The 25,128-nt window shown below is 46.8% G+C and overlaps 1 protein-coding gene across 1 annotated transcript in view; it reads right to left on the bottom strand.

Moving 5' to 3' along the window:
• Positions 1–25,128, bottom strand: part of Tram2 (translocation associated membrane protein 2) — a 73,267-nt gene that overhangs the window by 18,330 nt on the left and 29,809 nt on the right. The window contains exon 2 of the mRNA XM_032899491.1: positions 13,441–13,504. Coding sequence (XP_032755382.1) covers positions 13,441–13,504 — 64 coding nt within the window. The remainder of the gene's footprint in view (positions 1–13,440; positions 13,505–25,128) is intronic.

Raw genomic sequence — 25,128 nt, forward strand, 5'->3', positions numbered from 1 at the left:
TCTCAAGTATGGATGGACAAGAAGACACATTTGGACAATGCATGCCTAAGCTTCCACGACAGGCTGCGGTTAAAATTTCAAGGACATGGGAAATACTGTACGGAATCACTTTCAGAGAATGAAAAGCAAACAGGAAACATAAAATGAAGTCTACTTCAGACATGGGTCCCCTCCTGAGATCTCTCAATGCACACATGCAATAATCCTCAATCCCAGGACATCGGAACTCTGAAGCACCATGGCCCCAAGCATTCCGGGTGAGTGAGGCTCAACTTGCAATGCATCAGGGTCACTCACAGAGTGGCAAAGGCTACACTCTGAGGTGTCTCTGCAAAGCAGCAAACAAGGTCTTTGATACAGGCCATGCATGAGAAAGTGGAACGCTCACTTCTGGAGTTGCTCTTAGCCACCATTCATCCATGATTCTCTGACTGAGTTGCCCAGTGGACTCACCACCTGGGAGGTAGAGGCAGCAGAGTCGGAGGAATTCAAGGCCTGCCTGAGACATGAGACCTTGTCACCACCCCATCCAGATATAAATAAGATCAGGTCAGTGAGACGGCTCAGGAGAGAAAGGTGAGAACTGATCTCTACATACACAACAAGGTACTCACTCCAGTAATCAATCATCAATCAATCAACCAATCATCAATCAATCAACCAACCAACCAATCAATCAATCAATCAACATCAGAGCTGATGAGACAGTGCAGAGGACGAGAGCATGCATTGCTCTTGTAAACACCCATGTTTGGTTCCCACACCCACATCAGCAGGCTCACAAACCACATGGAACTCCAGCTCCAGGGGATCCGACACCCTCTTCTGGATGTCCTGGGCCTCCGCACTCACATGTACATATACCCCTCATACCCCGCATAATTAAAAAATAAATGTAAAAAAAACCCCTAAAATAAAATAAAACTACCTTTTACCACAGAGCTCTAAGAATAAAATGGACGAGTAGCTTAAAAAGCTGCAAAGTGCTGTGCAAATAGAGGGGACTATCACTACTATTTCCCACAGAAACGAGATGCACAGGACTGTCCCACTTGTTTAGAATACACACCACAGCTGTCTACTGTCTACTGAGCATGTCTGGTAAATGACATCATTTACTCCCTGTGATCCCGAGTATTATTCCTGTTTACTGACTTGGCAGCTGTGGCTCAAGGACAGCAGGAACTGTCAAATGATCTGTAGCCCGAGTGGGCCACGAGCACAGAAGCCCGTGGCCAAACCCATCCTCTCCTAACTGGGCCTCTCTGCTGCCTGACTGCCCGTCCAATCCGGTGGTAGAGTACACTCCTTAAACCTTGAAGGCTTAAACCACTCCCTGAGATGGCAGGAGAGAGAAGAATCTAGAATACGCGGGGACACACACACACACACACACACACACACACACACAGCCTTCAGCAGGGTTCTGACCTCCCAACCTGGAAGATGGAAGACGGGGTAATTGACATTTTATTATAAGCATGAAGATGTTTTTCAGAGAGAGAGAGAGAGAACGCACATACACAGATACCTATACACATGGTTGTGGGTTAAATTGTGCTTCTCACCTACAAAAATTATGTGGAGCCCATAGTACCTCCCGGTAATATTTTATTTGGATAGGTTCTTGACAGGGGATAGAAGTTGAAAGGAGGCTATTAGGGTGGGGGCTCACTTTAATACGATCTGTACTCTTAAAAACCTGGGAAATATGGACACAGTGATGGACACGCAGGAGGAAGGTGGTAGCCGTGCACAAGCCAATGAGAAGAGCTCTTTCCCTGGCAGATATGGAGAAGCCATCACCGTTGACGTCAGAGATTCAGATCTCTCAGCCCCGGAATGTTGCTTGTAGTCCTTTGCACCCTGCAGCCTTAAGAAACATACTCTCCCTCTATGCACGGGTCCCAGAATGAAAGACATGGTGACAATTACCCAGGCCATCCAGCCTCTTACTGCATGTTTTGGGATTGCTTTTCTTCTATTTGATGGCGAGTTAAGAAGACAAAGGATTTTTTTTTATACCATAAAAAAAAAGTAGGAATTGTGAGAGAACACTAAAGAGTATTCAGGAATAGAAGCTTCTGAATTGCCTCCTTGAAGAACCAGCCCTTTCTCTAAGGCTGTAAACCTCTCTTCGAGAAAAACCTATGGAAGATTCCTAGATGTCAGGCCTGATCTCTATGCATCCAGTCTGGGGCTTCTTACGACACATCCTAACACGACACGCCATGCAGTCGGCAGCCATGCCACAGAACCCTTACCGGTGAGGGTCATGTGGACTTCAGAAGAAAAGTCGCTGAGAGTCAGGAGGAAACGTCGCTTCTTTGGAGTCACAAGACACAGCCCCAACAACAACCAAGTAGAGGTTTTCTTACAATTTTAAATGTAAAAATTTAAATCAGGGCTTTAACTCATGCAAAATCAGCAATTTCAAAAACCTGATAGTCTACGGACAGTAGAATTAGTTTCGTAAATACAGCTGACAAGGGGAGAAAAAAAAAATCCCTCTAGCTAGATAGCATAAGAAAAGACAAGAGGGTTCTTCTGATCCAAAGGTGGAGAGGTAAAGATCACAGAAGCAAAGCTGATTGATCTGTCAGGGGTCTGGGTCAGAGGGGTTATGGTGAGGAAGGACCCAGGAAAGTCCTGTTCCCAAGGATCTCAAAGCATCAAGCTGAGAGACAGCCTGGCAGCTCAGGGCCTGGCTAACTTAAGCCAGCAGAAATGCCACATTGAATAGCACAGAGCGGCAATTCTCAACCTGCCACGACCCTGTCCTAGGGGTCACATCAGATATCCTGCACATCAGATATTACATTATGACTCATGACTAGCAAAATTACAATTATAAAGTAGCAACAAAAGTAACTTGATGGTTGGGGGGGTCACCACAGGATGAGAAACTGTATGAAAGTGTCACAGCGTTAGGGAGGTTGAGAACCGCTGGTATAGACTCCCTGGGCTGTAAGCGGGGAATTGGATGGAATCAAGTGTCTTCTGGAAGATGACGCACCCAGATTTACGCGGACGCATTCAGTTTCTGAAGTGATACGAAGCTGAGTGCTTCTGATTCGCTCCATCTTGTGAACAGTTGTTCTGATTGTTAAATTTTAGTTACTGAAATGAAAATCAAGTCCAGACTTGATCATAATCCCTGGGAGGAGGCTTCCCATGGCTGACACAGTGGGGGACCTGCTTTAGTTCTCTCTTCATCCAGAGGGACCCTGAACCAAAAGTTGTCTTGGCAGCCACTTAGCACAAGGACAAAGCCAGCTAGCTCCCCGTTTCCCTAGTTGGCATCTTCGTGTGACAAATCTAGCCTTTCTATAGCTTTCTGGGTCCTAGTGCTGTCTGAGGTGCAGGCAGCCTAGCCTCTCTCTGCCCTTCCCGGTCATGCTTGAGAACATCAGTCAACTCTGTGGGCCCAGTTCCCCTCCTTGTAAAAGGACCAGGCTGGTCTCGGTCTCCCACAGCTGTAAGGGTCACCGGCCAGGCTGGAGTTTGCTCACTGTAAGTAGCTTCTACCTCCAGAGCCACTGCTGCCCACCTGTCTTTCCCCTTTTTGTTCTCCCCGGGATCATCTTATAAGAGGGACTCAATTTGATACGTGACGCCAATCTTTCAAATGTATGACAGAGGCAGGAAACAGTTCCCAAGCCCACAGGGGAGACAAGAGTCACTCTGCTACTCAACACAGCCATTTAAAACCATCCGTCTTAGGCTGTTTTCATGAGCAGTGTGTCTCATCCCAGAAGATGCTAGAAAACAATGGCCAAGCTATTCTGTAGGACCCTTTCCCAGGTTTTCCCCCTCTTCCGGTTGTAAGACACAAATACTAATGATCAAACCAACAGAAATGAACAGGATGAGAGGATGGCCCTATCACTTTAACCATTGCCTCCCCTGGAAGAGATCCCTCCACCCCAGCCTCCTTGTTCTCTGTGTAGAGCAGCAGGCAGGCCCTGGACCCTCAAAGATAGCAGGACTCCCCTTACACTTTTGGGGTTAGGGTTTCTACTGCTATGATGAAACACCATGGCCAAATGCAACTTTGGGAGTAAAGGGTTTATTTTGTTTATGCTTCTACATCATTGTTCATTATCAAAGAAAATCGGGCCAGGAACTCAAACAAAACAGGGACCGGGAGGCAGGAGCTGATACATTGGCCATGGAGGAGTGCTGCTTACTGGCCTGCTTTCCCACAGCACCCAGGACCAGCAGTCCAAGGGTGGCAGCACCTTAATGACCATCCCACATTAATCACCAATTAAGGAAATACCCTAAAAGCTTGCCTACGGCCCGATCTTATTAAAGCAATTTCTCAATTGATGTTCCCTCCTCTCAGATGACTCTAGCTTGTGTCAAGCTGACATAAAAGTATGTGCACATACACTGTAGCACAGATGTGTTCATGACTTCTGGGGAGCTCCAGCTCCACTGAAACTCAGATCCACTCAGTCATACTCCCCACCTCTCCCACCCCAGCCCCCACCAAATATTTATAGCGTCATGGTTTGAATGAGAATGGCCCCCATAGGCACACATATTTGAATGCTTGGTCCCCAGTTGGTGGAACTCTTTGGGAAGGACTAGGAGGTGTGGCCTTGCTGGAGGAGGTGTGCCACTGAAGGTGCAAAAGTCCATGCCATTCCCAGTTAGCCCTCTCTCTGCTACTGCTTCAGCACCTTGGATGCTAATCCTCTGAAACTGTGAGCAAGCCGCCAATAAACTTTCTTTTAGTTCCATTGGTCATTGTGTATCTTCACAGCAAAAGGAAAAGTTTGTAAGACAGGGGAAAAAATCAAATAAGGAAAGATAGAAATGAGTCACTACACTTAGTGGCTCTCCTCATCTTACCTTGGAGGGCACAGGAGCGTTTTAAAGGCTACCTCCTGCTTTTCACCTGCATAATTTACACCTGACTTATCCAACTTTATTGGGTTCAGAGTCCTGTTTTCACTGGGGATCTTGCTACAGGTGTGTGTTGCTATAGAAAGAGGCCTAAAAGCCTACCTTTCTCCCTCTTCTTTTCTTTTTTCTTTTTCTTGAGACAGGGTTTCTCTGTGTAGCTTGGCTGTCCTAGAACCCACGCTGGAGACCAAGCTGGCCTTGAACTCAGAGATCTGCCTGCCTCTGCTGATGTGTACTACCACCGCCCAGTGAAAACCTCTACATTTCAAATGAGTTCCTAGGTCATGCTAAAGGTCTTGACTTACAGAAAAATCTATGTTGCAAACATTTAAGGGCACTTTGGGTTGAAGCAATGACCATCAGTGCCCATTTGCAAAGGATCCATGCGCCCTAGATGGAAAAGTTTGCTAAGAACAGTTAGCAGTTCAAAAGCACAACCCAAATATCCATGTTAACAAGGCTGGGCCCTCTACAACAGAAAGCGGGGACAGCAGGTCAGGAGTCACCTACAGAAGAAACAATTCTTTTTCTACTACATATAGGACTGTTATAGTCTATATATCTCTGACCACGATGCCAGGCACTTTGTGGAATTTTAAATAGAAAGTCAAATGCAAAATATCTAATGAAGTATGACCAGGAAACAAAACAAAACAAAACAAAACAACCAACTGGTTTGAATATACTTGGTCCATGGAAAATGGCACTATTGTTGGAGGAAGTGTGTCACTGTTTAGGGTGGCTTTGCGCAAGCTCTCAGTGCTCAAGCCCCACCCAGTGTGGAACAGTCTCCTCCTGGCCTCCTGAGGAAGAGCGTTCTCCTGACTGCCTTCAGATCATAACGTAGAACCCTCAGCTCCTCCTGCACCGTGTCTGCCTGGATGCTGCCATGCTTCCTGCCATGATGATAATGGACTGAACCTCTGAAACTGTAAGCCAGCCCCAGTCAAATGTTGTCCTTTATAAGAGTTGCTTTGGTCATGATGTCTGTTCACAGCAATGAAACCCTAACTAATACACCCAGGTCATGGAGTTAAGTTTGAATTCCATATAAACAATGACTGACTTTGGCTGGGTGTGATGGCACATGTCTATAATCGCAACACCTGGAAGGCTGAAGTGAGAGGAATTTGGTGAGTTTGAGGCAGTCTGGACTATAGGGTGATCAAGCACCAGGCCAGCCAACGCTACCTAACAAGACCTCATTTCCTACAAAACGAAACCACTAGTGAATAATTTCCTATAATCATATTTAATGTATTAGTGTTCCATGCATTACTTGATATATATTATTTTAAACGTGTTTTTGTGAAACTCAAATGTACCTGGTCTTTTTTGTTTGCAACGTCTGGCAACCCAGACAGGATGCCAAGCTGAGGTAGTAAGAAGAGCTGGAATAGGTCTTAAAAGTGGAGGGATTTCCTTTTTGTTATTGCGGGCAACCTTAAGGTCAGCTTTTTGGATGCTGGCATGACAGGCCTTGCAGCCTATCCCAGTCACTGTTGTGGTCACCTCCATAGGAGCCCCATTGGTTCATCACAGCACAACAAAACCATCAATCTGCAACTAATTTACCTGGCTGCTGGAATGTAGTCTGGGGTAATTCGTGTCTTTCCTAGAATTCATACTTAGATATACTACCTCCAGGACCTTAGGATGTGACCTCATTTGAAAACAGGGTCTTTACTGGTGTAGTCCGTAAAGACACTGCCACAGTGGACTAGGGAACTCAGCAGAGACTGGCATGCACACGAAGGGAACAGCATGTCAAGCTGATGTGGAAAGAAGCCAGGAATAGATCTTCCTTCCCTCATACCTGCAGAGGCAGAGAGGCCCACAGTCCCGTGGATGTCAGATGGCAGGACTGCAAACTGAGAGAAGAAATGACTGATGCTAAGGTTACTAGGTTACTCAGGAGGAGACGGGTAGTGGTCCTGACCCTGGAGACAAGCGCAGCAGAGAAGACCAGTGAAGAGTCTCTTCAACATCTCAGATGCAGAGTTCCTTAAAACTGAAAACCCCAGTCAGGAAGGCCTAAGGACTTACAACTCCTCGGTAGATGTGAGAGCAGCTCACATTGATCAGGCAGATGCATGAGAGGCTGAGGAAGGAGTTGGTTAGAAGGGATGCCATGAGATCAAGGCCACCGCTCTACCAAAATCCAACTTTAAACACCGACTGGAGTGAGGTGCGCATTATAAAGAATTTTTAGAGGGCGGAGTTTAACTTCCAGTCCCAAGGAGATTTAAGGGGAAGGATTTAGAAATCATAAACCTTAACAAACCTGTTACTGTAAAATGGTCCCGCGAGAAGTTTGATTTCCTGCAGGCCTGGTAATCTGGCATTACCACACTGGGTTGATCACAGGCGCTCAAAACAAAATTAAGCAGGCTGCTTTGAGTCCATTGTCTCTCTTGCTTTTTGCTTGTCGTATTTCAAATAGCCCCAACTGGTAAGATTCCCACGAGAGATAGGAACTGAATGATACCTTATCTTCCCTTTCTAAAGTAACTGAAACCCCTCCGTCTTGCGGGCACTCTAGTGGACCTTCACCCAGCAGGGCACACACACACACATAGAGGAACTTTCCAGAGCAGGATTCAATAGTCGCATCCTAGAAGAGGCCAACCCCAGCGGCTCTGGGCTCACCAGCCGCACTCACCCACGGCCCCACGAATGTGGTTCTCAAGTGGGGGTTTCTCCAGCTACCCTTGCTGATCCCTCAGCCAGGATTGTGCTGTCCTCTCTGTGAGCTCCAACTCTACTATAAAGGCAGGTTTTTAGAAGGATTTGTCACCAGGCACTCGTGCCTGTGCGTGTGCCTGTGTGTATGTGTCTCTGTGCCTCTGTGTATGTGTGTGCGTGTGTGTGATGTTTTGTATATGCTTGGGCCAGGGAGTGGCACTGTTAAGAGGTGTGGCTTTGTTAGAGTAGTGTGTCTCTGTGGGTGTGGGCTTTAAGACCCTCACCCTAGCTGCCTGGAAGCAGTCTTCCACTAGCAGCCTTCAGATGAAGATGTAGAACTCTCACCTCTGTCTGCACCATGCCTGCCTGGACTCTGCCAGGCTCTCGCCTTGATGATAATGACTGAACCTCTGAACCTGATAGCCAGCCTCAATTAAATGTTGTCCTTATAAGAGCTGGATTGGTCATGGTGTGTGTTCACAACAGTAAAACCCTAACTAAGACAGTGTGTGTATGTTACACCTTCTCATAGCTCTCTTTATTTTCTTTACCACCCTAGTGCAATTACTATTATCTACTTATTATTCTACATCTTCCCCTTCAATTGTTTTACAACCAGGACCAGCATGCAAGAGACTCAGAAATATTTGTCTAGAGTGAGCAATTAACTAATTAAACCAATGAATGCATAAATCAAGCGGCACACTCCCAGGATTCACTGGGAAGTTCTTTATACCCGGCAGCTCTGACAGGGATCTAACCTGGAACACAGTCTATATTTCTCATCCTGACTGTAAGATAGATGGTTAAGGCATTTTTTGCTGCCCACATTTCTCCAAGAAGGAGTTAAAAGGATGCCTGAGGCCCATGCATGCTCAGTTTTATTACTCTTGTGTCTCTGTGGCAATATCTGACAGACACAACTTCAAAAGCCAGCTGTGTTGGTGCCTGCCTGTAACTCAACACCAGAGAGCCAGAGGCAGGAGGATGACCACAAGGTCAAGGCTTACTGTGTCTAGGGAGTTCCAGATCATTCAGGGCTACACAATGAAACCCTTTCTCAATTAATCCTCAGAGCGGGAGGCAGTCTTTGCCAACTACTTGTTAGACAAAGGATTAGTAGCTAAGGCCAATGAAGAACTAAAAAAACATAAACACCCCAACATCCAACCAGAAGTGGGCTCAGGAACTAAACAGACAGTTCTCAAAGAATCACCAAAGGAAAAAATGTTCGACAGCAAAGACATTCACATGGAAACTGTTTTGAGAGCCCATCTCATTCTTGTCAGAGTGGCTACCATCAAGAAAACAAACAAAAACACTTGCTGGCAAGGAGACAGGGAATGTTTTGGAGGATGTGTAAACCCAGACAGCCATTGTGGAGGGATACACCCAAAGGACTCTCTGTCAGCATCCCACACAGACACTGGCACATCCATGTAAAACTCCTGTGCTGAGAAATAGAACCGATCTGGATGCCCATGGCCAGAGGAGCGAGTAAAGTTAATGTGGAAATTTATCTAGCCATAAAAACAAATGAAACCAGGAACGATAAAATAGACAGAGCTGGAGATTATGCTAAATAAAAAACAAGCCAGCTTTGAAAAGACAAATACTATGTGTTTTGTCTCCTGCAAGGAATCTATATTTAAATTTACATACGTGTGTGTGTGGGGGTGTGTGTGCAGGTGAGTGTATGTTTGCATGTGTGTGTGTGTGTATGTATGTGTGTATGTGTGTGTGTGTGTATGTATGTGTGTATGTGTGTGTGTGTATGTATGTATGAGTGTATGTGTGTGCACGCACATGTGCATGTATGGAGGTTGTGTGTGTGTGTGTGCGCGCGCACATGTGCATGTATGGAGGTTGTGTGTGTGTGTGTGTGCGCGCGCACATGTGCATGTATGGAGGTTACAGAAGTGGAAAGAAGATAGTAACATAACACCCATTCCAGGAAAGCAACAGGAGTCTGTGGTGAGAAGAAAAAGGACCAAGAAAAGGACGACACAGAATGAGGAAGAGAGAATGAGCAAGAACAAGGAACAATGACCCAGCTGTATGACAATGCCAATGGAGCCCATCACAAGATAATTTTAAAGAATAATAATTAGGGCTGGAGAGGTAGCTCAGGGCTTGAAAACGTAGGTGGCTATTCCTGAGGACCCAGGTTAGGTGCTCAGCACCCACACGGCGGCTCACAACTGTGTCTGAAACGCCTCTTTCAGGAGATCCGATGCTGTCTCGCTTCTGAGGACACTGCCTAGCACACAGGCACACATTCAGGCAAAACACCCATATACATAAAACAACATCTTTTAATTAAGAGATACACACACACACACACACACACACACACACACACACACACTCTGCGGCAGGCAATGAGTCCACACCTGGGTGTCAGTTGTGTGATTTTATCATAAAGCCATGTTTCCTTCATTTTAGACTTTGTCACTCTGAGAAAAGATGTTGCCTTATTATAGTTCAATAGGGTTAATGGGATGACTAAACTAGCGTGTGACTTTCAGGAAAGAAGAAAGAGGAAAAACAAAATGCTCCCAACCAAGCTAGCTTCAGTAAGAGACCTCTTCCAGTGGAAGAGAGATAAAGGAGGAGAACAGGGGAGAGGAGGAACGGAAGGGGGGAAGGAGGGAAGGGTGGGTCACTTGCTCAATTATTATCACATGGGAAAGATCCGTCACACTGTAACATCAAAAGTTCTGCAAGTTATAAATCAGTTTCTAAAAATATTTACTTTTTAAAAATGTATTTATTTATTTATTTCACGTGAGTATACTGTAACTATCTTCAGACACACCAGAAGAGGTTATCAGATCTCATTACAGATGGTTGTGAGCCACCAACAATGTGGTTGCTGGGATTTGAACTCAGGACCTCTGGAGAGCAGTCAGTTGTCTTAACCACTGAGCCATCTCTCCAGCCCTCTAAAAATATTTTAACTAAAGTTTTTGCTGAGTGGTGGGGTCATCTGTGATTGTTATCCTCTTGATTATACTGGATACACTTTCTCTAAGAGTTATGTAATGCTTGTATAAATGTATTTTGGTGGGAAACATGTATTTAAATTGTAAACCCAGACCCAAGGGTTAATTAATGTGATTCGAAAGTGAGTGTGGTGACTCACCTGTACTCACAGCACTTGGAGACCTAAGCCAGAGGACTGCCTTGAGTTCAAGACTAGCCTGGCTTAATATTGTGTGAGACCCTAAAAAATCTAAACACACACACACACACACACACACACACACACACACACACACACATTCATATGCATACACACACATGCATATACACAAACATACACATACATACACATATTTGTCTATACATACATATACATACACATACACACATACATACATGCACACATGCATGCATACACATATACATACACACATATACATACACAGAAATACACATACATACATGCATACACACATGCATACACACATGCATGCATACACACATGCATACATACACACATACACAAATTTACATATACACCCAAATACATATATACACACACATATACATATACATATACATATACATATACATACATGCATGCATACACACATATATATACTCACATGCACAACCATACATATACATCCAAATACATATACACATACACACACACATACATACACACATATACTATATACACACATACACACACGCACATACATACATACACACACGCACCCCAATGCCTCTGAGGTAGCTATTGCAACAAATTCATAGAGAAAAGAGAATGGTGGTTGCTATAGGAAGTTGTTATGTAATGACTAAACGTTCTGTTCTGCAACATAAAAAGACTTCTTGATATGGAAAGTAGCACAATGTGACTGGACTTAATACAATCCTATTATGCAATTAAAACTGGATAAGGTAATACATTTGCAAGATACAACAGAAAATGCCCAGATAGTAGGGAGATGCCACTATGCCCAACTATTTTACCACATTTTAAAATGGAAATAATTTAAATCATTCACTTGTAAGTACAACAGATTCTATGCTCTTTCAAAACTGACAGATGACAGGAGGGAAAGAAGCCTGACTTTAATCTTGGACCACATGCACTGCCCACGGGTACTACGGTGTCACTGCAATGCACGTGTGTCTGCCATAGCATTTCCTGGTTCCCCAGGCTGAGAGACGCTCTCAAGCCTCTCTTCCCACAGCCAAAAATGTTCTTCCTCTCTTACCACAATCTCTCAGTTTGACTCTCCAAAAAAAGGAACTATATTATATATCCAGAAGCAAGGATTCCCTCAGCCTGGCTATATTTGCTATAGAAATATGCTCAGGCAAAATTCATGGCTATAATTCCATGGGCCACAGTCATACACTCACTTTCCCCACCCCCAAATCCTTGAAGTAGAGCCAGATGAAAGACCCTCATGGAAAAAGTGAAGAACATAAACCTCCTTCTCCCACATAGTGAAAGGAGAGCCAGGCTTGGCAAGCAGCCACCCCCCCCCCTTCCTCCATGGGGGGAACCTGGTATTTTGCAGCTGGAACCAAGTGACGCCTCGTTCCAAGACTGAGACCTCAGAAACCTAAGGCTGCAGAAATATGGCCCCGAAACTGAACCTGGCCAGCAGATGTACTGACTTCTTTCTGTTGATTTCCCTACGTGGCATTTACCAAAGTAGCTAACGACATTTAAGAGATGGGGTGTTTATATGTAAGAAACGTCTTCCGATGCTCTTGGGATAAAAATTATCTCAAGAGGTAACGGCCTCAGCTACTGTGCTGATGTGGCTCGATTATTTACTTGAATAGATTGAGAAATGCCTGGAGATTAGGCACATCAGGGCTCTGGTGCGTCCATCCCCGAGTCAGACCACGAGGACTCTGACCTAATCAAATAAGGAGTCCCTTCAAACCGTCGTAATGTGATGGGATCGCTGGGAAATTGCGAAGATGGCGGGGACTTGCCTAGAAGTAGTAGATTCCTGGGTATGTACCCTAGTAGGTACCGTGCTCTGCCCCCCTTCCTCTATTTACCCTTTTTCTGCTTCCTCCTCTGCCGCATGCGTCTGCCACCATGATGGCTGAAGTACACAGACCCAAGCATCCAAGATAAGAGGCCCCTGAAACTGGGAGCCCAAATAAACCTTTCATCCTTGAGGCTGTTTCTCTTAGGTTTTTGGTCACAGTGAGCTCTGCACTGGTGACCTGCTGGAAGCGAACAGCAGCTATCATTTTAGAATGGGCCCACTCTCTCCCTGCTCAGCTCCTGCTGGTCCTACCACTCCATGAGCTGGAGGCCCATATGTGGCTTGGAAGCTGCCAGGGAAGACCACGTGGTACTTGGAACCAGGGCTGTGAGGTTTTCTACAGGTTCTTGGAGATACTCGATGCAGGCCAGCTCGTAATGCAACACTTCCGGCCAGTGGCCTTCATGAGCTGGCCCCGGGTGAAGACTCAGTTTACTCCTAACTTCAACGGACTCAAAGTACAGAGCTCCCTCCCTGCCATGTTCCCATGCTTCGCTGAAGTACAACATCTAACCACTGTCCTCACCGGGAACCTTTAAAAAAAAGGCAGTGCCCTTGATCAGTGGTCATGGGCTTAACTTTCATTCCCGACAGAAATCAGCACCACCTGCTTTAGAGGAAGGGGCTAGAAGCACGCCTGGCATCCCATAAAGCAATACTTTTCTTCAGGTCCTAAGGTGGGAACAGAGGGCAGGAAGTGCCCAGCCACCTGACTTGGGGAGCATGCTGGAGCCCAAGGGAGAGGTACCGGAAAGGTCACAGCATAGAGAAAAACAGGACCAGGAGAGACAAAGAGCAGTGTTTTTCTTACCTGCTGTAGGCACACTCACGTTATACTGAGGTAAAATACATAGGAAGGCAATCTTGGCCGTGACCTGGAAAACAAAGAACAAAGGTTCCTGTTTACTTTCATGGCCTCATCAAAAAGAACGAGCCAGGCTGTTCCCCACCCTGGGGCCCATCCCTTCACACCTCAGACTCCCACTCCAGGATGCAGGGTTTTACCTACCCCGCAGTCAACACCAGTTTTGGGCCACCCCTCCCAGTACCTAGGCGGCAGAGAAAAGCAGTACTGGGCCCCAAATGATGGTTACACGGAATGAAGCAAGCTTTATTGACAGGCAGAACGATTTGTTCGCTCGTTCAGGTACTGACTCAGTTCTGGGCATGGGTTCCAAAGCCAGACTTCCTGGACATTTCAGTAGCCTGCACATATTGGACAGCAGCCTGAAGTTTTTAACTCGAGCTTCGGAAACAGTGGATTCTAGCTGTTATTTTCACACCTACCCTTCTATCAAAACAGAAAATGAGACCTCGCAAACCCCACAATACTGGTTTGGTTTTTGGGGTGTGTGTGTGTGTGTGTGTGTGTGTGTGTGTGTGTGTGTGTGTGTGTGTGTGTGTGTGCTATCTTTAGATGTCTGTGGTCCCCATCTGGATACTAATAGTCAAATCAGCTCTGAGACAGTTTCAAGCAGGGACAAGATGGCAACTGCAGAAACTGTCTAGGTTCGAGCGCTGACTCTGCTGGCTTCGTAACCATGGGGAAGTCATTTCACACCCTGACCTAAATCTCTTGTCTATAGAATCGTGGATACGTGCAGTGCCTCAGCTGTGTATTACTGACTGGCGTGGCACCCATCTCTCTAGTGGTGTTGTTTCAAATTCCAGAGATGTCCAGTCAGAACCAAGAAGCGTTCCGTGAGGCACGCACAAGGTCAGGCAAAGAAAATCACTTCCCTAGAGGCTCTGAAGACGCCCCTTCAGCCAGGGGTTATGGGTAATCTTCCAGACTTAGAGATCAGAGGTTGTATGCAGAGAGTGGGGCAGAGGAGGGAAAGATACACCAGACCATGGCCAAGTCAGTGTAGAAACAAGTGAAGGATGCCTTCTCTGAATATGACTGCCCTTAGCCTGTTCTATAGACTCAGCCCTCTCCTTTAACAGAGAAAAGATCTTGCTGTTACTCTGCAGTGAGGTATCATTTACTTATAGGCATCCATGTACACAGAGTCTTGTGTATCTGTGTTGACGCCTTACGCATGCTCTGTCACGTTTGTAAGGAAAGAACAAATAATGTCAGGTACGAGAAGGTCCTCCTCTCCATTCTCCAGCCCCTGAAACTGATTCCTTTGGTCCCTAAGACCGCGTTCTACATTCCTGACCCCCCACTTCCAGCCCAAATGCTTGCATTTTCCTTATAATGATGTGCTTGGCTCCAGTCTACCCATAGATCCTTCTTCCCCTACTACTCCCTATAACTTATCAACGTGTCTCTCTTATCCGCCATGCTGACACTGAACTGTGAACATTCTGCAAGGCCTTTCACTACTTCCACTGGTCACTCCTTTATAGGCAGGAAGCGAGCCAATACTGTACCATGTTGTGCTATCATTTCCTCACAGCAGGCCCTCACCTCCTAGGTGAAGACAGGGATCCCACTACCCTCTCGAATGGCTAACCCAGAAGAGGTAAGTGCTCAGGTGATTAAGACAAAGAATGAAATGTAGCTCACTTCCTTCAACCACAAGTCCCCAGTCTCCAGTGGGAACAGCATTCTGTCACCAAAGACCTTTTCCTTGGGATCCCTCAGGTCACTGAAACTCCAATCCCACCCTCTCCTGGCTTGTGATCACCTGAGTCGGGCTGCAGCAGGTGCTGGTCAGTGCCTCCAGCACCCACAGTCTTCTGCCGTGGGTCTCTAATGGGGTGAGCCCCCGGAGGGTGAGCCCTCTCAGTTGGCCAGCATCCATTTCCCAGAAGCATTGTAATTCTGTGTGTGGAGTACCCCTGTTCAACCATGCCTTCGACAGAGTCCCTGAAAGAACTTGAAATTTTTCTATATCTAGACCATACGCCCTAGGCAACTAAACGATACCCTTACTGTTGATCTGGCTCATCGGCATTTAGCCCAACTCCCAGAGCACTCTAACGTGCAGCCAAGTCTGGGAGCCATCACACTAAAAACAAACAGACAAGACAAGACGGATAGATAAAGCCCGGGGAGCAGGCATTTAGTATGTGAGTGACATACAGTTTTGCTCTAGCCCTGAATATACAGGCAATTTTCATCCATGGCAGTTCTGTGGAACCTTGCGAACACTAGAACACTGCACCCAAGAGAAATACAGAGTTGGGGTGCTGCAAGCCAGTCACATTTCACCAAGAGATCAACACGCAACCTTGCTTTCTGTGTGCTTCTAAAAGGCACCTCTGTTAACACACACTGTTGGTCATTTATACTAAACTCATGGTCAACAGGACTACTGTGGCTCATGTCCAAACGAGGCAACTGAAGGCATGGCTTCTCCCTAAGGCACGCTGCCTCCTTCTTAAGGTTACGAATATGGGTAGCACTTCAGCAGAATACTTAGGGGCCATCGTAAAGAACGAAATCCCCACAAACACCACAAAATGCAAAACCGTGTCCCTAAATAGACTGTAAAGGACGATTTGATAACAGTATGAGAGCTGAAACAGGGAGGCGGGCATGGCCTTGTTTCGCCTGAGCACGAGTTTCTGCACCTGTGAACTGTGAGGGAGCATGAGTGACAAGTATGAAAGTGGAGGTTACAAGTAATTTCTAGAAAAGGAAGCAGACTCACAAAGATGAAATCTACAATCACAACCAGTGATGGATGATGGTATCAGGGTAAACTTGAATGTCCGTTATACTGGGGTGTGTGTGTGTGTGTGTGTGTGTGTGTGTGTGTGTGTGTGTGTGTGTGTGTGTGTGTGTGTGTGTGTGTGTGTGTGTGTGTAGGCACGCACGTGGAGGTCAAAGGACAACTTACCAGAGTTGGGTCTTACCTTCCACCTTTATTTTGACTCAGTCTCTCTTGTTCCTGCTGCTACTGCACCAGTTTGCTCCTAGCTGGTTCTCCCATCTCCCCTTCTATCTCCGATTACAGACATGAGCCACCAATTCCCTAATTTACATTATGGGATTCAGGGATCAGACGTGGGCCATCGGGCACGTGTTTATACCTGCTGATGTCTCACTGGTCCTCAAGATTGTTTTTTTTATCAGTCCTACCGAGGTAAAGGCTGACACCACGAAATATCAGTTCTAGAAGGATCAGAACCTACTCGCCTTAATGAGCTTCTCCGCACAGTCTTCAGGGCTGACTGGGTAACGAATGCTCATCATGTGGACACACCCCCACAAGAGAGTTATCTGCTTGCCACCCTGTCACCTGCTCCCAGTTCTATCTCTGTACAACTGTTTTCTCTCACTGTGTCCACCCCAGCACTGCCCATGCGGTAGGTGTCTCATAAATACCCATCTGATGACCTCATCCTGTAAGCAGCTGTAGCATTCGGTAACCACAGATGAATGTCTAACACATGTTTTCTGAACATAAGTCCATGAGAGCAGAGTTTAAGCAAAACTACTAGAGTCCGGTATTTTTCCATACCTGCCCTCTGGATTGTGGCAGTAGAAACAAATTCTTTACCATGCTTGTGCCCATGGGACGGTACCCCGGATGTCAGTTCCCTGGCTTCGTAGGAAAAGGAGTTAAGCTCCAGTCACAGAGAGGCAGAGTGGCTTTCTATTCCCAGTGAGCATGAGCAGAACAGGCAATGATCAGCACAGGATTTTATGAGTTTGTTCAGAAACGACTTCAGCAGGCACACCGCACAGCACAAAACAGAATAACAGAATGCTACCAAGAATTAGAAGACCCAAACCAAGGACATCATGTGTCAAAGGCTTAGAGAGGAAGAATAGCGAATGAGGCTGACCCACAGAAGTGCATCCAAAGAAGTCCTCTGTATCATCACAAGCTGCACAGTCTAAGCTCTTTCCCAATCATTTAAAAGAGCAAAATGAGATCAGTTCCTACCACATCCATTAAAGAAAGGGGGCACAGAGGAGAAGAAATAGAAGAAAGGGGAGCAGAGAGATAACGGATAAGGAAGCAGTAGCAGCATTCGAGGCAAAGAGTAACCCCACTTGTCCCTCATAAAAACCACTGTGTGCTTTCAAAGGCCCTTCGGCACCCCAAATCTTCATTCCATTACTCTCTCCTGACCTGAGGTCAGGGACCAAATGACTAACAAGCCCCTCTGTGCAATGCTGGGTTCGTGTAGCACAGGGGCTGAGAAACAGAGGCCTATTAAAAATGTCACTCCAGTTATTTCTCGTCCCTCTAAGGCCGTTTATAGGAAACAATATTGAGTTTAATAGCATATTAAATGCCAAGCTCGGTGGGTGAAAGGTTAAAAGTGACAATGTGTTAATATACTCATGCAAAGGGAAAGCACTAAATTACATACGGGGCTCTCTCTCTCTCTCTCTCTTTCTCTCACTCTCACACACACACACACACACACACACACACACACACACACGGGTGGGGGGGAGACAGGGAGAGGACTCATTACAATTTTAATTAGAACGTGGTGTGAAACAAAGGCAGAGATGTTGTGTGTGCTCCCACAGCCATAACAAAACCAAAATCGTTCCACATGCCATGTTGCATTAGAGGTACATGGACCTGAGCTCTTGGTTGCAATGACACTAAGAATGCCAGAGAAATCGCTGCTTCTGTGAAGCATGCCAGATGTGGAGTCCTGACCTAGCTCTGCTGTGGACCAGTGTGCCCTTGGGGAGAGCTTGTCATCTCAGTGGACTCTTTTGCCCAGTGATAATAATAGGGGACAAATGATGCTATTGAATGCTTACTTGGTGTCGGGCATGGTTCAAGGCTCTCTATAAATGATCAGGTACAGTTTCTTCAATGGGCCTGTAAGGAAAGGAATGGCACTGTTCCACACAGGCATGACAATGACTGGGCCGTTGAGGTGGCTGAAATGGATGCCCATGAAGAACTCTGTCCAGCTCTCATACTTGAGCGCATTTGATCTTCTAGGCCCAACCACAGCCTTCCGGAAGGCTCTCTACCTTCAAGTTTAAAGCATGGTGCTGCTTCTACCTGTGAAAATGGATGTCTGGGTGTCATCCCTGCCCTACAGGCAAGAAGAGTAAAGTCCTTGGCCAGCCCCAGGCACTGGCACACCAGGGCTTCCAAATGCACAGTCCCTTTTCCTGAAAGTTGATGGCAGTCATCAAAGACAGAAGGGAAGAAGATGAAAGGGACCACATTGTTCCCCAGCGGGTGCTGGATCCTTCCTTCCCTTCAGCTAGTTCTGACTTGCTCTCCACCAGCACGTCAGCACAATGGCTCTTGCCGGGGGCTGCAGGGGTACACTATTCAAGGCTTGAGCACGAGGAAGTCCCCGTTGCAAAAAGACTGTGACCCGCTAGTGTCCTGCGGGAGGAACAGAGACACCGAGTAGAACAGGTCCCCCATCTGAAAGCACAGACACTCATTAATTGATATTAAAGCTGGCTAAACCTAGGGGGCCATCCTGCTGAGGTCAGGGAATTTGCCTCCTCCCCACACTCTGGCCCTGCTCACAGGAAACCAAATATCCAGGCAAGCTGTCCTGAAATTGGGTTCACATCTTTCTGCTCAGGTGGTAAATAAGAAAACCTCAGTCAGACAGGAAAACACTGGAAAGTTATACTCAACTGCCAAGGAAAAGATTTTTTTAAAAAAAAAGTTTTTAGCTTTCTTTTCTGGAGTTGGTGCCCCCAGCTTCTTGCTTCTTCAGGAGAACCTGATGAGACTACCACAGCCCGCATGCGCAGCAGGGCTCGCTGTCTGTGGGCCTGCAATTCCCCACCACTCAGCGGAAGACTGACCGCTGAGACTAACATGCTCTCTGCACACCTCTGTTCTGGGTGACCATTATGACATGAGTGCCCGAAACACAGGGGGCACGGTTCTGACAGTACCGTTTTTTTCTACGCGGCTCCTTGGCAACATGTGAAGATGTCTGGTTCCTTGTCTGAATGGCCTCCTTGATTCAAGAACAGGGCGAGGCCAAACGGACGGAGCCTACAGATTCTGAGAGCCAGTGACCATGACGCTCAACAGGGAAACCATCACCAGAGGTGGAAAGCTTGCTGTTGTAATGGCTACGATAGCATTAGGCTGCTCTGATTATATCCATCGTGCCAAAGTCTAAGTCATACAATCATAAAAAGGAGTTTATACCAGAGCGCAAGGGGAAATGTTTGGTTTCCGTAGCTTGCTGTATAGCCCAGGCTGGCCTCAGGGCCTCCTTACCACCCTCCTGCCTTGGCCTCTAGATTTCGGACATTAGAGAGATATGCCACCACTCCTGCCTTATGAAGAGCTTTTAGAGTGTTTTAATTTTTTTTTATTTTATGTAAGCACTTTGCCCACATGTATGTATGTGTACCGTGTGCGTGCCTGCAGCCTTGCGGAGACCAGAAGAGAACACCAGATCCTCTGGAACTGCAGAGACACATGGTTGTAAGCTACCATGTGGGTGTTGGGATCCAAACCTGGGTCTTCTGCAAGAGCAGGAGAGCTTTAACCACTGAGCCACCTGTCCACCCCTTTTAATATCTTTGAGAAGGGCTTTAAAAAAATATCTAGACAGCCCAAACTTGCTGGTTTACACCTGCTATTTAGAGTGCTATACATACACAGCACATAATCTTCAGAGAACTGTGTTTTTACACCGTCTCGTAACATTTTCAAGAGGTGCAATCCTTCTCTGAAAGTACACATGCTTTTGTATGCATGGTACATGCTTCCCCATGCTTACATATGCATGTAACAACAAGCAATGGAAAAAGAGGCCATAAATTTGCACAAGAACAAGGAGTGTTCAGAAAGAGGAAAGGAAGGGAGGGGAAGTATTGTAATTATATTATAATCCCTAAAATAAAAGTTTAAAAAAAAGAAAGTTAAAAGATAGGGATCTGGGGTCTGAAGAGCTGCCTCAGAGGTTAAGAGGATTTGTTGTTCTTTCAGAGGACCTGAGTTCAGTTCCCAGTACCCATTCATAACTGTCTGCAACTTTCGCTCTAGGGGATCTGCTGCCCTCTTCTGGTCTCCCGAGGCACAGACAGCCACATGCATACACACGTAAATAGGTAGATATTTAGGGTATGCTTTTCTTTCCTATTCTCTTCTTTTCTTGTTGAGACAAGAGCTCACTCTACAGCCCCTAGCAGACTTGGAACTTGCTATGTAGACCAGGCTGGCCTTGAACTCGCAGAGATCCACCTGCCTCTGCCTCCGGAGTCCTGGGATTAATGGTGTATGCTACCACAACCAGACAAATGGTCTTCACTGTCCTTTCTACCTAAACCTACGCCCAAAGCTTTCCCCCTTGTTTTGATATTATAACATATCTACAAAGCATCCCTCGTGGGAACTAAGAATTAAAAACAACAACAAAAAAAAAACCTGCTCATGGAAAAATAATTTTTTTGAGAATATCGTTTCTCTGAAACACGCATGAACACGTCAGGGATTAGGACACTGGCTGTGTGTGGATATAAGCAAAACATACATATTTGTCGAAACAAGTAATTTACTCTTCGTCGAAGTAAGATGCAGTATCGTCTTTACAGGGAATTTAAAACACAGACAGGAACTTTGAGGTGTAGAGTTGGGGGTGGTGAGCGATTTTTTTTTTAAGAGTCGAGATTAAGTAACAGTTTTAGACTTGATAACGAAAAGGAATCACATCACCAGCACATCGGTTTTATTTTAGCCGCAGCTTTAAAAATGTTTAGCATCTTGAGGATAGAGCACGGAGGGATAGGGAGGGGGTGACGAGAGTTTCAGGTGGGTGTGCGGGAGCCTGGCAGTCAGTGACTACTAGCAAGTGTTGTGACTGGATGCCTGGCAAAAGCACCCCAAGGAATGCCTGGCATTGCCTGGCATTTGAGGAGATAAAAGGGCAATTCACTTCACGGGGTCCACGGACTCAGCACAGCAGGGGCAGACAAAGGCCAAGGTGTGTTTGCTCTCTCACTTGCTTATTTACACCTTTCTAGGAAGACACGCGTGTCCTTGCTGATCTGCGGCCGCTTTCAGGAACTGTTTACCACCTGGGAGCCCCCCACTCAGCATGCTGACCCCTGAGTCTTGTCACCCGGATTGGAGCTTGCTAGGAAAATGAGCCTTGAGTTCACATAGTCAGAGTTAAGGGAAGGAGACTTGTGGGACGGGGAGGGCAGGAGGATACGATGACCTTCCAGCAGGGCCAAGGTCATTATCACAGGAAGCCTGAGGAATCCCCTAGATCAGCTGTTCTCAACCAGTTCCTCGAGTTCTGGTGACCCCCAACCATAAAATCATTCTCGTCGCTATTTCATAACTGTAATTTCGCTACAGTTATGAGTTATAATGTAAATATTTTTTTAGAGATAGGGGTTTGCCAAAGGGCTCATGGCCCACAGGTCTACAGAGAGGGTGTTTACTTTTACTGCGTTTAAATAGGAGGGGCTCTTCAAATGCTAAGCACACAGCTCTTCCGTGGAGGGTAAGAGCCGGTGAGAGAGAATAAGCAATGGGTGCACGGAGTTGGAAGACACAGTGGTCAGACTGGGAACGCTGACTTCCTGAGCCTTCTGAATCCACTTTGCATCCCACCGTGCATCCAGCACCAACAGAAGAAGCATCAGAACATCTGGGTGGGCATGAACCCTTTTCGCCTGAGTTTGAAAAGACCCATCCAGGACTGTCTTCATGAGGTTCATGAGGGTACCTTTCAGTTTAAGGGCGATTGTTTACACACACACACACACACACACACCCTTTAAACCAAAGCCATGAAGGTTAATGAGAAACATGTAGCGCTAGGACATCTCTGTTTGCAAATGGCAGACACTCATTATCACCTTCAAGGCACGGTGACTTACTACCTGTTCTCATGCTGTGAAGAGACGCCATGACCAAGGCCATTCTTATAAAACACTTAACCGAGGGCTGCTGCTTACACTGTCAGAGGTTTAGTCCATTATCATCGTGGCGGGAAGCATGGCAGGATGGTGCCGCAGATACCAGCTGAGAGCTATATGTTGATCTTCAGGCAGAGAGAAAAGAGAGGAGAGAAAAAGAGAGAGAGAGAGAGAGAGAGAGAGAGAGAGAGAGAGAGAGAGAGAGAGACAGAGACAGGGACAGAGAGAGACAGAGAGACAGGGACTGTGCCTGGTATGAGCTTTTGAAAACCCCAAATTCTACTAGTGGCACATGTTTCCCAACAAGGCCACCCTTGCTAATCCTTCTAATCCTTTCAAACAGTTCTGTTTCCTGCCGACTAAGCACTCAAACATATAAACCTACAGGGTCCATTCTTACTCAAACCACCACATACAGAAAGGAAACGACAACATGAAAGGCAAGATGGCCAGATGATGAATGGAAACACATCTGTAACACCAGAGGTGTGGCCTCAGGAAGACATGGCCCACGCTCACCCACAAGCCAGAGTCACCCTGCAGCCCCTAAAGTCAAGGTACAAAGTCCGAGCAAATGTCAATGTTAGGTTGAACCCTGCATTTCAGCTGGAGCCTTGTGGTTCACATTTATAATCCCGGTTCTTGATAGGTAGAGGCAAGAGGGTTGCTACAAGTTCAAGGCCAGCCTGGACACAATTTCAGGCCAACCTAAACTATGAAGTGAGACCCTGTTTCAACCCCACCTCGGAATTATAACTTTTCAAAGTGCCGTGCATTGTTACGGACCTCACTATGAAATTTCACTATCCAATTTGAATGAGATCTTTTAACTGACACTGGAAAAGGGGTGGGGCTATGACTACATTCTAGTACATGCAAAGGCTCTGGGTTCCAGCCTCTGTGCCACAGAACAACAAGAATGACAAAACCAATGTCTGCACAGACTTGGTGCCCTCTGGGCTCGTTCCCATCACAGCCCTCTGTGTCCCACCTAGCATGGCCGTGACTTCAAGTAGCAAGCAGAAAAACCAAACAACCGAGGGGGAGGACAGACTGCCTCTGAACATGACAAGGGGGTATCAGGCATTCCCACCCAGTTTTCAGTATGCAAACTCCCCCAAGCAAGGTCCAAAATGCCAGGCATCCTTCCCAGGCCCTAGTCAGAGTCAGAGTCATCTAACTCTATTCTAAACTGATTTAAGAAAGCTCGGGAACATGCAATCTATCCTATTCAGGAAAGGGGCGGGGGGGGAGCACAAGTAACAGACATGGGTGACGTGAAAGACTCAACGATATGTGGAATTAAGGCAAGAGAGCGATCACAAGTGCTGCTTGGGTCTGGTACAGAAAAGACACAGACACGTCATATAAATAAAGCACAGACATGGTGACAGTCACTGAGTGTGCTGTGGACAGAAGAGACACATGTCATAGTCGGAAAGGCCACAATGGTCCTAGAAGCCGAGACAGGACAAAGTTCTTAGCATTCCAGTGGCACCAGCAGCTGCTTCAGAAAGCATGGGTTAGCCCCGGATGACAGTGGAGCAACACGAGGCCGGGGCTCTTCCCGTGTTCTCCCGGGAGCTGAGACACTGCTTCCTCTCAGGATCGCAGGCTGAAGTTGAGGAGGGCTGAGGAGCTGGCACAGTGGGGAGGGTAGATGGGAGCTGGCTGCAGAGCGCCAAGGGCAGCAAACAAGGGTATAGGGAGAGACCTAAGCGTGTGCTGGGGAGGGGAAAGGCCCCCAAGAAGAAACACGCAGGGAGACGGAAAACCTGGGGGCTGTAGGGAAAACCTGGGAGTCTGAATTGCAGCAGGCAAGAGACGATCAGGGAGAACGCCGCTCCCAGAAACTTTCTGTCTCCTCAGAAAGAGCCTTCTGCAGTCTAGTCACCTCTCTACCTACACTAGACACAGGCAATGCTCAGTAAACCTTCCTGGGTAACAAACCGAGCTAAAGGGAACTAGGAGGATGGTGAGGGAGGGAAAAAACCCCGAGGCACCCCTTCCTGCTACCCTGACAAAGAGACGAAGGACTTTGGTCCGTTTGTTTTGGTTTGTTTCATGTTTTGTTACAAGCTCACACTCCATGGTCACTGTCATCAGCCCTGGCTTCACTTCCTCATGAGGATGAGAACTCACTCGCTCTGTTGTGAGGGTGCCTGAGAGTCTCAGGGCCAGGAGACCTGGTCTCCTATCAGTCCGTCTGTCTGTATAATCTCTTGACCAGGCTGATTGGTTTGGAATGGGAGCCAGCACATACACAGATAAACTCCAACTGTAAGCCACTACAGCCTCAGCCGCCTCCTCCTCCTCCTCCTCCTCCTCCTCCTCCTTCCTCCTCCTCCTCCTCCTTCTTCTTCTTCTTCCTTCCCCTCCCCTTCTCCTTCCCCCTCCTCCCCCTCCTCCCCCTCCTCCTCCTCCTCCTCCTCCTCCTCCAGAAGCAGCACAGGAACCTGTGGGGTACCTGGACTTAATCCCCCATGCTATCTGAGGATTGTACCCAGCACCTAATGACCCGGTGAGACTGTGATACAGGAAGAGTCAGCTTTAAAACTGGTGAAGATGGGTAAGCCAGGACGGGATAGGTGAAGGGAACTCTAAGGCGGACTGTGTCCATCCATCGTCCAAGTCTCAATATCTTTGTCGTGGAGGAGGGGTAGGAAATACCTGGTAGTCCTGTGGACTTGGAGGGGCCTTAGA

This window comes from Rattus rattus, chromosome 4, assembly GCF_011064425.1.
Source record: "Rattus rattus isolate New Zealand chromosome 4, Rrattus_CSIRO_v1, whole genome shotgun sequence".
NCBI classification, from domain to species: Eukaryota; Metazoa; Chordata; class Mammalia; order Rodentia; family Muridae; genus Rattus; species Rattus rattus.